The 16,855-nt window shown below is 38.0% G+C and overlaps 1 protein-coding gene across 14 annotated transcripts in view; it reads right to left on the bottom strand.

Annotated features, from left to right (window-relative positions):
- Positions 1-3,897: 3,897 nt before the first annotated feature.
- Positions 3,898-16,855, bottom strand: part of MARCHF6 (membrane associated ring-CH-type finger 6) — a 44,919-nt gene continuing 31,961 nt past the window's right edge. For 10 of the 14 annotated variants that reach the window (XM_057428796.1, XM_057428792.1, XM_057428791.1 and 7 more), the window contains 8 exons: positions 15,447-15,648; positions 12,113-12,182; positions 10,928-11,124; positions 9,887-10,021; positions 8,433-8,522; positions 6,851-6,983; positions 5,809-5,944; positions 3,898-5,056 (listed from right to left, as the gene is read on the bottom strand). In XM_057428796.1, coding sequence (XP_057284779.1) covers positions 4,966-5,056; positions 5,809-5,944; positions 6,851-6,983; positions 8,433-8,522; positions 9,887-10,021; positions 10,928-11,124; positions 12,113-12,182; positions 15,447-15,648 — 1,054 coding nt within the window. In that variant the 3' untranslated portion in view covers positions 3,898-4,965. The remainder of the gene's footprint in view (positions 5,057-5,808; positions 5,945-6,850; positions 6,984-8,432; positions 8,523-9,886; positions 10,022-10,927; positions 11,125-12,112; positions 12,183-15,446; positions 15,649-16,855) is intronic. The other 4 variants (XM_057428802.1, XM_057428801.1, XM_057428793.1 and 1 more) reach the window with 1 other exon arrangement.

Here is a 16,855-nt window from a genome sequence, read left to right on the forward strand (position 1 = left end):
TTCTCTGTCAGGGCCCGCCGGCAGACCCGAGACAACAGGCCCCAACCGCTCCGTCCGCAACAGCCGCTTCTCCTGCCCCTGGCAGCGGCCCCGGCTGCCGGGCAACGCGGAGGGAGGAGCCGGGCGCGGGCCCAGGGGCGTAACGGGGCAGGGGGGGCCGGGCGCGGGCGTTGTTTGAAGGCGGGAGCGGCGCCCGCCCTCCTCAGCCGTTTGGGAAGAGCCAAAAGCCCGCGGCAGCAGGTAAGCGTAGAAATGCACCACCGAGCACGCTGTGCAAAATAACCAGTGTCCCGTCTCTAAACAGGCTTGGAGTGGGGTTCGGGAGTTCTCTTTCAAACAGGCAACACGTCCAGGCTTGAAGGAGATGTGAACAACCGCTGACTGAGCTGCAAAACAGACATAGCCAATGTATTCCCTAAAATTCCCGTTATAGCAGCTGCTGCTCCAAAGTCCTGGCGGTTCAGGACTGCAATACTGCGGATGGACTGTCCCACCAAGCACAGCACGGGCCGTAGCAGCTGCTGCTCAGCCCTGCTGCTCCAGACCTGGCACCATGGGTGCGGACAGGGCAGCGAGGGCTCTCCTGCTGCTCCAGCACCGCAGTGCTCTCTGGTTTTGTTAAGCAACAATCAAGTCTTTTCTTGCCAGGTAAAAGTAGCGCCATTTTCCAGGACCAGAGGTGCTCCTCAAAGCCAAGTGGTTTAACATAAATCAGAAAGGAAGGGTAAGTAATCCACCTGCCCCAACCTCATGGTATGTTTGATTTTCCCTTATACAGGGGCAAAAAACCCTGAAAAGTGGCTATGCAGCTCTGGCACTGGCCACTACTCAACAAGCAAGAGGCAGCAGCAAGTTAAGTGTGTAAACTGCAAAACTGATGTGCATGCAATGTTACGAAATTATGTTGGTACCGATCCATGCCTCAGTGTTACACTGAATTCCAAACATTCCATTTAGTTTGGAACAGAATTTGACCTTTGGAAATGCCATCTTCTAGAAATGTCTATTATTGAGTAACTTTGATTTCAGCCTATAATTTCTCAATTTATGGAGACTTCCAAACTAAGAAGAAGCAGAGCTTGTCTAGAATAATCAGACTTAATAAAATCCCTATTAACCATGCAATTCTTTAGTTCCAGTCAATACATGCAAGAACTGAAACATCCGAGTAAGAGAACCTTTAACTTACCATTATACTTTGTAAAAGCTGTTCCCTTACCCGTTTCAGAAGAGGGCTTCCTTTTTTTGTTCTGAATTTCATACTACTGAGATTCAATTCTCTGCTTGATGTTTTTACTACAGTAACACTGTTTTTACCAAGAACCCCACTCATTGCTCAGGCTGTATGCTGCCCTTTCACGGGTGAGCAGAACAAGAACACTGACCCTGCTATGGAGAATTTCCAGTCTAAACGAGGAGACAGACAGTGCAGTATGCAGAAATGAAATGGCACTGATCAGTATGTCAGGCAGTGGAGTCAACACACCAGGCAGAGGGCTTCTTATGGAGTTTTCTGAACAACCACAGGGCTGCTGTGCAGAGTTTTATGAAGACCTTTGCTTGAGCTTAGGAGAAAGCAAGGAATTAATGCACCCAGCTGAAAAGTAATGCGAGTACTGTAACTGGTGTTGGAGCTGGCATCACTGAAAATTTAATGGGAGATTAAGGTTAGATGTAAGGACGAAACTTTTTACTGTGAGAGTAAAGGAAGTTGTGAATGTTCCATCCCTGGCAGTGTTCAAGGCTGGGTTGGAAAGGGCCTCGAGTAAGCTGGTCTCATGGGAGGCGTCCCTGCCCATAGCAAGGGGGTTTGAACTAGATGATCTTAAGGGCCTTTCCAACACAAACCATTCTGTGATTGTATCTTACTGAGGTAAGGGCTGACAGAAAATAGTTACAGGTCTCAGAGGGCCCTTGGAAACTGAACAAATAACGTACGCTTTACCCAGCAGAGAAGAGGGAATCAGAGAAAAGATGCAGAGTTTTTACTATTTTTAATCAATCTAAAATAATCTGTGTAAAACCAAAGCTGTGCCACAATTAACTTCAGTAACCAAAAGATGGCTGTAGAGCCATCTGACAGTTCTTTGATGAAGGCCTGTAGAACTGCTAACAGCCATAGATTCTCAACACCGCAGAAGGGATACACAAACTAGGCCAGGTTGCTTCTCCAACCCCTCAAAGATTCAGTGTCAAGTTGTGGTAAAACCACATGCACACACAGAGAATTTTTCCAGCTTTAAGAGTAATACAACCCCTGCATGCTGTATTACTCTAGCAGAGATGGAAGCTTCTGGTATAGAGCTGCCAGCTATGTTAGTAACAGCCAGTTAACTTACATGCTTACTATCAAGTTTCTATGCCAGAGGAGTACAACAGACAGCCCAGTAAGGCAGACTATCAAAATTTAAACCAGTAGAAAAGCAGCGTTACTTAATTCTTGTTCTATATAACTTCCATCTTCTTTCCCAAAACACATGCAAAAATAAGTATATAGGGAGATGAGATTTTGTAAAAATTCACGATGGACAGTTTCAGAAACAAACTTCACCTGGAATCTGTAAAGCAGTGCAAAAGCAAGCACAACTGTTGATTTGAAGCCAGTTCTCCCTAACTAAGAGTGAATACAGGTAATGTAAGCTACAGTAAAATAGCTACAGTTCACACTGCATGACGGGTTCATGCCTGGTTCGGTTTCTTCTGTTATGAGTTGCAAAACAACAGTAATAAGAAATTGCAAAAAGGCTTTTTCTTAATAAATTTTAATGTTAAGACCAGTTTGTCTGGATAAAAACACAAAGTTACAAGAATCACACTGCTGCAAATTCCGCATGATGTGCAGGAGTGCTTGCAATCTTTGAGTGGTAAGACCATTTTGGAACTGTTTAGGAAAGATATGTCAAAGACAGAATCTTGGTGTAAGAAAGAATGTTACCAGTGAGTTTAATATTCTGAAAATATATCTGTCCCACAATGTACACCACTGTAAATAGTCAAATGCAGTATTTATGCACACCAAAATATACTGGGCGAATACTCAATTTGTCATTTAGTCAGTGAATGAGAGAAAAACATTTTGGTTATTTCTTTATGATATTAGTTCACTGGAAGTTTCCTAATAAATCACTCCAAAGGGTAACATTTATGGTTCAAAACAATCAGGACAACAGTGATTCCGTGAGATAGTAGTTTCTGACCTTCTGATAGTGACAGCCCAATCCTCTTGCCACTAGGTTCAGATGCATTTGGCTTGTGCTCACTGCCTCCGAACACGAGTACAGACACTAGAAAATGAACTGCCACCATCACAGCCTGGACCACATTAACTCAAAACACATCAGATCAGAGATGCAACATCAATAAAAGGAGATGATACTCTTAAAGCACCTGCCAAGCGATTCTCAAGTATTAATTATATACACATATGGTCAAGTACGGAATACTGGAGGACAGTATACCGAGCAGCAAGTTTAATGTTCCATCGATTTTCTGATTGCTGCAATGGATACTCACATTTCCCCCATTTAATCTACAAGAGATACTGCGATCTAAGCATATGATTTGATGCTATTTAAAGCTTTGCAATACTGTTATGTAGTTTCTTTAAAATATATACATAAAAATCCCCCAAACATTACTGCAAAAGAACTCTTATCTACATATAGAAATAGCACAGACTTGATTTGGTGGCTTTTGTTTGACTGTGTCCTTGCAAAGAAATCTGCTAACTTTTCCTTGTTTAATAGCATTATGTGTTTCCCTGCCCCACAGGCAATAAATGGTACAAGGTAAATCACTTCCCCAGTATTATTCCCATAAAAAATTCACAGTGACCAATTCCAAAAGAAAAGAGATACTTGCTGTAGGTCTCTTTTGTTTGTTTGCTTGGGGTTTTGTTTTGAAGTAACTGTGCAATATAAAATTCATACTAAAATTTGCAACTTTGGTAACTTACAGAAAAAAAAGATTTCAGGCTCTTTAGTTAAGGACCAGGTCAAAATGGTGCTTACACTCTGTTGTTTTTGTGCAAACACATCAGATAAGGTTCATCCCTCCCCCTGAGGTCCTGAAAATTTCTATTATTGATAAGAAATTGGCTACAATTTCAGTTATGAACCTATCTAATCCTTGGTACCTTTAAATGCTTCCATCACCTAACCTTAGTAAATTATTTACTGTTTCAGTTCAGGAAATCCTGATGCCTAAAGCCGATACCACCCCCCTTGTGTCCCCCCCCCAATCTCCCCCAACAGAAACACCCAGCTGAGTCTCAACAAGTACATCTGAATTCTCAGAAGAGGAAGTATTTTCTTGATTTAACAGCAACTGTACAATATTACAAACTCAGACACATGAAAAACAATCAGGCAATAGAAAAATGTACAACAGCTTTGGTGTTATACAAAATAATAAAAAAGACTTGACAGCAAGATACATAGTTCATTATGTTCTCACCACAGCCACTTCATTGCTGACTGTAAGACAGTTACTTACTTCTGATATTCTGTGTGGTTCTTCCACTCATGAAAACTCATACTATATTACTACAGTAAGAACTGTTATGAACGCCATAAAGTAAGCTCCAAATTTTATAAAAACATCTTGCCTCTTTGCAGTATTGCTTTGTGGCACATTGTCAACAGAACAGCAGTCCAAAATAAAGTGACAACTAGATTTAATAAATTAATATACTTTTTTAAAGATGTACAATGCACATTCTTTTTAATCCAAGGTTTTAGGGTGTCAGGATACTTCTATTTACACATATACAGACCTCAGACAGCATTGATAACATCAGAAAAATGCAGATAAGGAACAGAGCCTTAACTGCTATCTGGATGCTATTAACAGAAGCCAAAACACTGCTGAGAGCATTATTGGAAGAGATATTCAAAGACTGAAGAAGAGTCTATGAAAAAAAAGGACATGTAAAGGCAAAGGGAAGGTCAAGATGTTTATGACCATCTATTCTTGTGAAGACTGAGGTGGAGTTGTTGATGTGCCTTGTTTACCAGACTTCCGTTCATAATTCACAAGTCGTTGCCCGACAAGGTACCTGGGATTATAGTGAAAACAGTGAGAAATTAACACAAGTTAATGCAATTCTGTAACACAAATCGCTTTATCTCCTTTGCTGCAGAAGTAAGTTATCAGTGTAGTAAAAGTTGTTCTACATGTGATTCCCCTTTCCCTCCCAATAGTTTTCATTTTTTCTCATCATCAACCATCCTCATCTTTTTTCTTAACATTCAGGCATGGTATAAGGGAATACAGGCATTACAGGTTTGTGTTTACAGCCTCAACTTCGGTACTCATACAAGCTAAATGAAAATGCGAAATATAAAGAATGTGTTTGCATTATTTTTATACCCAGCCTTTTGCTGGATGGCACTTTTAAGAGCATCTTCACAGTGTTTGTTTGAGCCACCATTACTTGAACATCTGGAACAATTAATCTAAAACCAATGACTGCTAAATGAGGTTCTCAGCTCAAAAAAGAACCTGTCACAATGCAGAACAGGTATTGGGTGTGACTAAGAGAGACTTCCGTTTATAAAGAGTATCTTATAGATAAAAGAGTATCTTCCATTTATAAAGACAGTCTGTTCCTGTGTTTATCTACCTGAACTACAGATAAAACATTTGCCAAGAACAGTTCAGGTCTCCCTTAGAGGGTTGTTAAGTCCAGAAAGCTTCTCAAAATCCTTTTAGCCCCAAGTACCTACAGTGCCTGCATTCAATCTGAAGCTGTTATCACAATTTAAAGTGTAAAAATTAACATTCCCCCCCCCCCCCCCGTATACTCACTTGTCATTTTTAATATGTTCATAAAGGCGCTTGAACTGGCGGACTTGAAAGGAGAGAATTCCCATCAAAACCACCACCATAAGCAGAAAAGGATAAATTCGTCGCTGAACAAGGTTTTGCATTTCAGCAGTAACTCCTGCAAAACAGGACACAATCCCCACATAATCTAACATTGCTGAAGTGACTCATGCATCTCTGCTTCTCTACCTGCTTCCACACTTTGTTGCACTGTAACTTCAGTAAAAGGGATGTGAAATGAATAGCACAACCATTTATCTCACAGATCCAACATAACAGCTACTGTTCTTTTTCATCCAAAGCATTAAAACTGGAAGTTCTCCATTAACACAGTAAAAAAAAAAAGGCAGTTTATCAGTTTTTCTTGCTTATTGGCTTCTTTATAACTTGTGTCAGAAAAAAGGTGACATTAAAATCTGCATTCAAGTGAGAGACTGAAGAATAAAATGGGGCTTCTTGAACATGTAACATCAAAACTAACTAGCAAGAGACAACTGTTGATGAAAAAGCACACCTGCCCTGCTTCTAAGAAAATTTTTCCCTCACCTATGAAGATAGGAAAGCCTGAAAAAAAAACCCAAACCAATTTACGTTTTAATACTGAATGAAAAACTCAACCCGTATTTTCACTTGTTCTAAGCTTCCTTTATAATCTGAAAAGTCAGAAAAGATGTCCTCAGCTTTTAAACAGAGATTAAAGGTTGTCTAAACAAGAAAGGAATTAATCATCCCTTTCCCAAACTAGCTAGATATCTAAAAGTAGAAATGTAGGTATTATGCAGTCCCACGCTCTCACTGTATTCTGCAATTCATTTTTAAAAGCCAGTCAGAATAATATATTGCATTTCTCAAAAAATCCCAAACTTTTAAGATGACACACCAATTCTTAAGGATTTACATTTGCTGGCAGAATAGTGGTGTGTGTTTGTTTTTAAATAACCCAGAGCATGAAGTTTTATTTCCAGATATATTTACATTGCTCTAAACCATCAGATAATGAAAAGTATTCTGAATATATACATACCTAATAAAGGTACAACACCAGAGGCTATGATGTATGGTACACACAGGGAAAGCAACAGAACAGAGATTACGGGTGCTGCCAGTTTACGAATTATGAAGTGTAAATCAATGTTACGAATCCCATTTGCATATACCTAAGAACAAGAAGTCAGAAGGAGAGAGGATCAATTAAAAAGCCATGCTTTGTGCTTACATTAACAATTACAAGGTTTTACACAATTCTCCTTATGAGAGGAAACAGCTGTTCCCAACTTGAAGAAAACCACGATGGCCACAGTCGAAGAAGGAAAAACTCTGTACTAATCTACATCAGGATTCCAGGAAATCATCTGAACAGTGCCCGGGAGAGCAACTTAATCTTGAGTAGTATTGTGATTTGGTTGCAGGAGTGCAAGAGACCAGCTGAAAGATCATTAAATATAGCTGTGGATGGTGGTTTTATGGATGATGACCTGATAATCGCTTTGTGCTGTTAGCTTGCCAAAAGAAGATCCCGTGTTTTGCTAGTAGAGCAAATCTATTCAAGTTGGTAACACAGGCAGAAAATAGGATCTTACATTGTAGTTGACTGGGCAGACCAAAGCCTCTGCATGTGGAATCTGTGCCTGAGGAGAGGGCCTCCATAATTCTGAAGTTTCTGCAGCTACCATCAGGAGGCAAGGTCTCAACATGACTAATCACAGGAAAACACCAGCTCCAAATGGCTACCACATACAGCTAGACAATGGCCTCTGTCCCACAGCCTGGATGCATCCATTTCTAAGGACAGCTCAGGAGAATGTGTGTACAACAAACAGCACCAGGGACAATATTCAGAATGGAAGGAAGAGCTGTTGTATTCATGAAAAGGTACTCACAGAATTAAGATTAATTTCTCCAGTGTGACACCTACAGTGATTAGTAAATGGTTTAGTATCTGGGACTATATGCTAGATTTGAGAGGCCACCTCCTGTACAGAGGCCAGGACATTCACCACAGCCATTACATGTAAGAGGGTTGAAAAGTTACTTTCTGACAAACAATTGAGATACTTCATTGAGACAGCAACCATATAACTTTAAAGATTATCAAGAAAAAAAAACTTCTGCCAAAGAAAGCAACAGGCCATGTGACTCAGAACTGTTCACAAAACCTGTTCCGTCTTAATAATCACAGGGGAATAGAAAGACCGTCTTTCATATGTACACTCATCTATGAATGAGCTAATCTCTACAGCTGTGGAGAAGGCAGAAATTCTGTTCTTGAGTGGCAGACATAAATAATATCCAGTACTTGGGACACGTGTGAATTCATCTGACGAAATAATGATGTTTCTCATCACTTTAATACAAACCCGATAAAATTGCACATACATACACTCTGCAATTGCTTGATTTCAGATTTCTGAGGTTTATTTTTATTATAAAGTGTACCTTAATGGATTGGGCTGTACAATTTAATAGGATTCTACAAAATTAGTTGAGTTTTGCTCGATTACTCAAATTACTCCATCACTACAACAGTAACTGTTTTCCAACTCGCACATTCATAAAACATTAAAAATGTATTACGCAGACAATATACACAGATAATTTTTCCCTACCTGTTCAATAACAGTTTTCAGCCACCACTGGGGACCCATCAGTGTTATGGCAGCAATTATTTTGGCATGCAAAACTCCAAGAGCCCAGTCCTAATTTTGTAAAAATGGACAGTTAGCATTAACATCTTTTTAAACAGTTTGAGAATCAAAAGCTTTTAGAGCAACTTGCTAATATTACTTACAAGTGAAAAGATAATTATTTTTCTTTTTACATGGGATATTGTTTAAAGGACATGGCATCTTCTGCAAACTCATAAGAAAGACAGGATACTCTCAAGCTTAACTGACATCTATAAAATACTCAGCTCTCTGGAACATGCTAGGCTTTTTTAATTCTTCTTTTAAATTTTAATTGTCCACAAAACCCTAAACCCTACCAGATGTGGGAAAAGCTAAACAAAGCAAGGCACTGTTCCTTAAAAAAGAATGTCATACTATTCAGGGAAGAATTTATGCTTTTTACTTAATTTACAATTACTATGGCATGGAATTAAAAGAACACAATTTAACAACAGGCTTCTAGTAAACCCTGCATGTCATGTGTCAGTCTCTTCTGGATTACAGATATTTGTGAAAAGTTCTTCAATAAAACCCATCCAAAATTAGAATGCAAAGGCTGACAAGGGAGAATAAACAGGTGCAGAACTGGTAAGACATCATATGTTAACTAACTTTCTTAAAATGCTGGGGAAATATATTTGCTTTAAGCAATTATTTAAAAATACAGCTTTTATTAACATCTGTTACCCCAGATACATTAAAAAATTTAAGAACTTGTTACAAAAAAGTCCATTTTAAAGTTCCTTTGTGTTTGCTCAAGCATGTAAACTTTGTATAACTATTCTCTTATGAAAAATGGGCATTACTCCCTATTTCAATAGCTCCCTGTTAATTTAGAACAAGACTCAAATCCCACTAATTTGATGTTTCGAGGAAGCTCTGCCACATGAACGTAAAGTCTTCCAGTATATTTAATTGCAAATTTTTAAAGAACTAAGATGATCCTAAAGCATATAAAAACTCCATTCATAGCAAATATCACCACTGAATTGAAACCTTGTATGAAAAAAAGTTCAGCTAAAACTCTTGCTGCATAACTGTAGGCAGAAAGCTGTCCAGAAAGGTCAGAGTATATACATCTGTGTTTAAGTGCATACAACTATACTAACTTCTGTATATATCTTTACAATTATGCTACTGAAAAAAAAAAAATCCAATAACTAAAATGCAAAGACCCTCTAATCCCACAGAGTGTAGCTTTTCATACTTTGAATTCCTAACCATATCCCTTTGGTTGAAATAATCCTCACATCCAGACTGGATGTCTTTGCCACATAGAAACACACTTGCAGAAAATGGTCTGAAGCACACAATCAACATGAAACAAGAACTTCCATACTCCTGAATTCTAAGTAAAGAAATACATCAACAGCAGAAGAATGGGACCAACTGACCTGCCAAGGATAGAAGAGAGGTGTTTGATCCAAAGGAACTCTCAAAGGTGCAACAATAACTAGTTCAAACAGAAGACCAAGTAAAAGCGGAACCACACCAGCTAGCAGTATAGCCACTATTAATGTCTTCATTATCTAAAAAAAACAAACCAAAGGCACCTAAATGAGTATCTTCATCAGAGGATTCTTTTTGTTTAAACTTCAAAATGTAATTTAAACTACACAGAGAAAGCTGGAGGGGAAAAAAAAATACACAGACCTCTAATTAATACATATATACCCCTAAAAATAACATTCTTACATACATAGTTTTGCAATGCAAGTTTTCAAAACTGGGTTCTACTCCAATACTCCCTACAGAATAAGGAATGATTGTGCCTGAATATGTAATATTACTATACTTAGGCAAGAAATTTACTACAGAAATTCTCAAAATCAAAATAAAATAAAATATCCCACTAAAATAAAAAGGTGGGATATAAATTCGTTGCCATGGTGAGAATCTGAACTCATAACAATAATATTTAAAACCATTAATTTGAACAGCACATAGATCTGACAAATTATAAAGATCTTCCTGAAAATATGCATCAAACTTGTTTGTAGGGACAGGTTGTTCATCATCATCTGTCAGCTTAACTAGTTGTTTTTCTTACTTGATAATGTCAAGTTGCTAAATGAGTAATAGTTAAGCCTCCAGGTATATGTGAAAATGTAAATGTATTCAAGGACACATCACACAGGGTAATCTAATGAAACATACTCACTTTTAAAGGAAAACAGAAAAAAACAGGCATATACTATAAAAACCCATGCATATATATGCAAACTTATTTATACTGATGGCTTAATATTGTGCTAAGTGGCTTCCAAAAATAGTTAGCCTATGCAATGAGAGTGTAAGCTGTAAAAGTTTCAAAACAATCTGAAAAGGAAAGCGTAATATACATAACAGAGTAAAACCTGGAAGCAAAACTGAAAGAGCAAGTTTCATTAGTTACTTTCTTAATAATTAAATAAAATGCTTTTCTCCGGACTCACCATGAGAGACCATTCTTTAACCTTCTGAAAAATCACTCGACGACCCTGTGGCATCCAGGCGACCAGCACTGTCACTGCTCGGATAGTTAGCCAACACACATAAAGACCACACGCAGCTGTATACAGCTCATGGATTTTGGCAGTCCCCGTCCAAAATGACATTAACCAACGGCCAGCAAATACTGAAAATACAAACACTGTTAAATAGAGTAATGCTTTTTGATGTATTAAGGAAGGATGCCTATTAAAAAATACTTATCAAATTTACTGTTAAATACTAATGCACAAATATTATTCAACATAAAGCAGCATTTTAACACTACACCCATACAGCACGAATGCGTAAAGCACAATGTAGTTACACAGATGATGCCAAATACATGTGGGATTTTTCCCCCCTAAAATGTCATTACACGAGCAATGTGATCTGAACTACAGCAAAACAAAGCACTATTCAGAACTCTCTGACAAAAATGTGAGACTCATTTGCTACATTTCACTTTTTAATTATGTTTCTATTCACTAGTATTATACTGGAATTATTTTACATAATAATATTAAAACCATAACAAAATTAATATCATTATTAGTACAAGGAAGTAAAAATGTTCATGGGACAATGGTAGCCAGGTTACAAAAATCAAATGAGTTTACATGTCTTAATTTATTCCAAATTATTTTTTAAAATAACCTACAAAGTGCTTTTGATTTGGTTCAACTACTTATTCATGCGATTTTGGGAAATGGCATGTATATCACTTCAAAGTCTCCCAGTGACCTGTCATGATGACACCTTCAGAATATTTATTGAAAAAGATACCATAGAAGACCTGGTAACAACCTATATATTTTCCTTCTCTAAATGGCAAAGCAGGTGTAAGAGTTTCAAATTCTCTTTTGCTCTCAATACTACTACAGAGATTGTCTCAGTATTTGAAGCCTGCCCTTAGAAGAAAATTATTCTACAACAAAAAAATGAAATGGCAATCTCTGTCATTTAAATACAGGCATTATCTCTTATCATTTACATTTTAGATTATTAAAATATGTTGATGTACCATTAAAAACAAGACATCATTTTCCATGCTTTCTCCTTTTAACTTAATAGCTTCAAAACATCTGCCTCTGTTGAGCATGGCAACATGCTGAGGTTGTTTCACTGTAGTTTCACAATAATGGACTTACCTGGTAAGGTAAGGCAGATAAGACTAGCAATCAGTAATGTTATGCACATGAAAACAATCAAAAGAAATATCTGAAAGAGGAAAGAAAAAGAGAAACAGTTTATAAGGAAGTTATTTAACCAAAGCCAATAAAAACATCTAAAAGATGTGTCATCCTAAAAACACAGCTAAACTAGAACACTCAAACACCAACTCATGTTTCACTGTATGAATAGATCAGCAATAAGAAACCTATCCACAGTGTACAAAGCACATCTAGTGTTACTTACTTCTTTTAAAAGTTCACATCAGTTGTCACAACAGTAAAAATTATCATTTGAATCCAGAATGACTTAAGGGTTTTGTTGTGTTACATTAAAAAATAATCTACTTCTGCACTGATCAGCATGACTTTCAATTAAAGGTTTCTCTGCATGCCAGGTATGCAAGACAGTGGTTTTACAACAAGGAAAAAGCTTGCTGAGAGGGCTCTTCCAGATGCCCTCAGGTTTATGCGACCAGCAGCTGACAGCAAAGCTGGCAGCTAGTTAGTCAGGTTTACATCTTATCAGAGAACTCTCATGTACTCGATCTCTTTTAAGTATTTGAATGCCTCTAGCACCACATGCTATGAAATTCTGTTTCACTAATCAAAGCCACACAAAAAAACAATAGAGAAACTAACAGCTTATCATGACAGACTACTGAGAAAGTTAAACCTGTAACGCACATTTTCCTTGATGGGACTTTTTGGGACAATGTAGATCAGTCGCATCTCTACATTAGGATCTCCAGTACTGCTTAAAGGAAGGAAAATCTTGATTTTGTAAATTTGATTTTTTAAAAAAAGATTTGATTTTTTGTACAAAATCGTGTGATTTTGTAAACGTTAGCCTGAGTGAAAAGGAATGATTCCACAATACCCAGCTACTTGCCACGTGACAGCCATGTACCCTTTTTCCCACAAAATACTCTTTAGGGTTAGGGATCCCAAATGATGGAAGGAAGAAAACTGGAGTAGCTGACAACTGGACTGCAGACAAAAAACAACCCTCGATGGTAAGGAAAATACGGTGTGAATTGCTTGGGACCAGTACTGTCTAAACAATTTGTTACTTAGGGAATGCCAGAGGAAAGTCAGTCCATGTGGGAATAAACAACACGTGACAGACTAAAGCCAGAATGAAGCTTCTGAACACTACAAACAGCTGTTTCTTGGATCAGTGAGAACATACAAGAGGAAGAGCAACTCCTGATTTGGACCTAAATAATGCACAGGCAGCAAGTCACTCTTAGGAGAGATGCAGCACTGACAGTAGCGGCAATATATTCAAAGATCTTGCAAATCTCCCTGAAGTTGCCACAGCAAACAGTAAACTAAAAATGGCTTCCAGAAGATGGAATAGACCTCTGTGTGTGTGTGAATAAATCAAACCAATCCAAACCAAACCAGAAAATGGATGAACTTTGATGTGAAATTCAAAACTACAGCCAAAGGGATTTCAGAAATAGCATACCAAAATCCACGAGAAGTAATGATAAATTTATTTGTATAGATAGGGTGTTGTTTGTCTTTTTTTAATTAAAAAGCATCAACAATAAGGTAATAAAATCTAAAAATCCTCAGAATAAAGTTTTCAGAGAGTCTGTAGACTCTGCTGACAACAGTGGATTATGTAAGGAAGGCTGAAAGGAATATAAGGCAGTAGCAGGAAAATTCAACAAATTCCATGCATCCGCATTTGTTCGAGAGGCTTTGGGAGGTTTGTTTATAAAATAAATCAGCTGGAAGAGTTATACAGATTATCTGATAAAACTGATGATAGGCTCTTATGTAGAATACTACTACTACTAAAAAAAATTCTTATCTTTTAAGATTAGCAGTATATGCTTAATTAAATAATAAAAAAAAAAAGTCTTTTTTCCTTCTCAAATGCTTAAAATCCCAACTGAGAAAGTAATACAGCACTGTTCCCCAGTGAGAGCCTATGTGGGAAACACATTTTGCTTAAGATGAAGTTATCAAAGTAGAACCAAGGCCAGTATACTAAAAATTACAGCTGAAGCACTTACAGTGATGCTGAGTGTTTCATTACTTAAGTATTTCTAACAAGTGGAACGAGGGACATAGAATTGCATCAGTGAGCTACCACATGTCTGAGATTGTGCAAGTGCTTGAAAATCTCTTGAAAACAATGGATCAGATATACTATTAATTTCTACACTCTGTCGAATGTCTCCAAAGAACTACTTAAAATACCTAGATGAAGGTAAACAGACCAGAAAAAAGAGTCTTTGGCAGCAAAATATGAAACTGCTTGGTTATTATCACCAGGTGAGCAACCCAAATTACTGAAAGCTTATAGTATGATGATTTTAGCATGTCCTTATCCAGAAGCATCCACAAAAATAAACTCATATAAAGGTATTTCTAGAAAGTATTTAATGAGTCCCTAGGCTAACACAGCCCTTATTTGAGAGTCATTTTAGAGGGTTAAAATCAAGAATCAGGTATAGGGAATTATTTCCCACCTCGGCCACCTTGACCCATCCCAAAGCCCCAACTTCAAACACCCAGAAGCTCAACAGTATCCTAAAATGCTTCCAAATTTGCTCTCAGTTCTACTAGGTTAAGATTAAAGGGGAGAGAGGGGGAGGTGGTAAGAGTATGGTGAGAAAGAAAAAGCTTTATTTTGTACTTTGTCATGAGAATTCTGGCAGATTCTGCGTTTTAAGAAAACTTCATAAGCAATACTGCATTGTTCTAACTTTACCCATTACTTCCACTCTTGAGCTATACCTGGAACCATAGTAAATGAGTTGTGTTTAAGTTTATATTTATTAACTCAGAGTTCTGGTAACAACAAAACAATTTATCTATATATTATTCTAGAAATTGAAGTATTTGCCAACAACAAACTGTAGGGATCCAGAACTTTCACGTATTGTAACACCTTTCTGTGTTTAATACAGATGCAATAAAAGTTCTCCATTTAATTATTTAATAAAGCAAAATAGTTTAAAATACACTTTGGCTACAAGACTGAAGTATGCCTTCTTGAAAACCATGCCGCCTGAACTACCCGTTTGCTGGGGAGTTATTCTGTTTCTCTTCATTAACAACAATTAGGAAAATAAGAACATGAACTAACAGATAATACACAACAATTGTGGTAATTGAATGTCTTAAGTTATAGGCTGATAAAAGCTGTATGTGAGAGCAACTACTTTCTAAAAAGCAGAAATACACAAATAGAACAAGACACAAAACAACATGACCCACCACTTGATTTCTGATAACATGTGGGCCAAATTTTTGGCTTTCCCTTTTGTCTTAATGCATTAGATATACCTACCCTGAGCGGGAATTTTAAAGGCCTACGATAAGGCTGGAAACCCACAGGTCCTCCTTGTTGAAGTATGGCTTGATGGGCTGCATGAAGACCTTCCCCCACAACTGGAATGGCATTATTATTGCGAGCATGCTGGTTGTTAGCTTGCTGGTTTGCATTGTTTTCATTCTCTTCCTGGTCACCAAGCAGGTAAGAATGGAGATCCCTGTAACAATCAAAGTTTCAGTTTTGTTCTGTTTGATATGAATGATAACCTTACAGAAAAAGAGGCTGACCCAGAATGTGTATGAGCTGCATAAAATTTATACAGGCAGATTCTTGATAAAGTAAAATAAACCATTTTCTGATAATGTACTCAATGTCACCCTAAACACAGAATTTAGAAGAAAAATATGAGTGTGGATGTAGATTAGAACAGTGGGAATACAGCCACAAGTAAATGACTTACCTGTTTGACTGCTTTAAAAACATCCGGTATTAAAGTTGTGCATATAAATGGAAAATTGCATCAATATTTCAGTTCATGTAAGCAAGCAGGTCAACTGCCAGCTTTTATTTTACTGCTACTAAGCTCTACTGGAAACAATTGCCTTCAAGCCTAAACTGTACAAGGACAGTACTGAACTGCTATAGACACATTTTCCACAGTACAGTACCGAGTTTTTCAAGATTTTATATTACTCAGAACCTGTTCTGAGCTTTCGAAGAACATCATCCTAAAGAGTGTCAATCTACTTTAAAAAGTATGCTGTTGATATTTCTGGCATACATCAATAGCAAACAGACATTTGAGTCTGATTAACCCCCCTCCCCCAGACCAATATGAACATTTAGAATCTGATTTTCCTCGATTTTAGCAGAATTTTTATTAGCAGTAAGGGTTAGTGTTAGCCAACCATATCCTGGGCTGCATCAAAAGGAGCATGACCAGCAGGTCAAAGGAGGTGATCCTGCCTCCCTACTCTGATCTTGTGAGACCTCACTTGGAGTATTCTGTACATTTCTGATGTCCTCAACATAAAAAGGACATGGAACTGTTGGAACAACAAGGATGATCAGGGGACTGGAGCACCTCCTGCATGAAGACAGGCTGAGAAAGTTGGGGCTGTTCAGCCTGGAGAAGAGAAGGCTGTGTGGAGACCTCATGGCAGCCTTCCAGTATCTGAAGGGGGCCTATAGGGATGCTGGGGAGGGACTCTCCATCAGGGACTGTAGTGACAGTACAAGGGGTAACAGGTTAAAACTTAAACAGGGGAAGTTTAGATTGGATATAAGGAAGAAATTCTTTACTGTGAGGGTGGTGAGGCACTGGAATGGGTTGCCCAGGGAGGTTGTGAATGCTCCATCCCGGGTGGTGTTCAAGACCAGGTTGGACAGAGCCTTGGGTGGCATAGTTTAGTGTGAGGTGTCCC

This window comes from Pezoporus wallicus, unplaced genomic scaffold (genome assembly GCF_028554395.1).
Source record: "Pezoporus wallicus isolate ANWC-B61680 ecotype Strahan unplaced genomic scaffold, APGP_CSIRO_Pwel_v1 contig_6658, whole genome shotgun sequence".
Lineage (NCBI taxonomy): Eukaryota > Metazoa > Chordata > Aves > Psittaciformes > Psittacidae > Pezoporus > Pezoporus wallicus.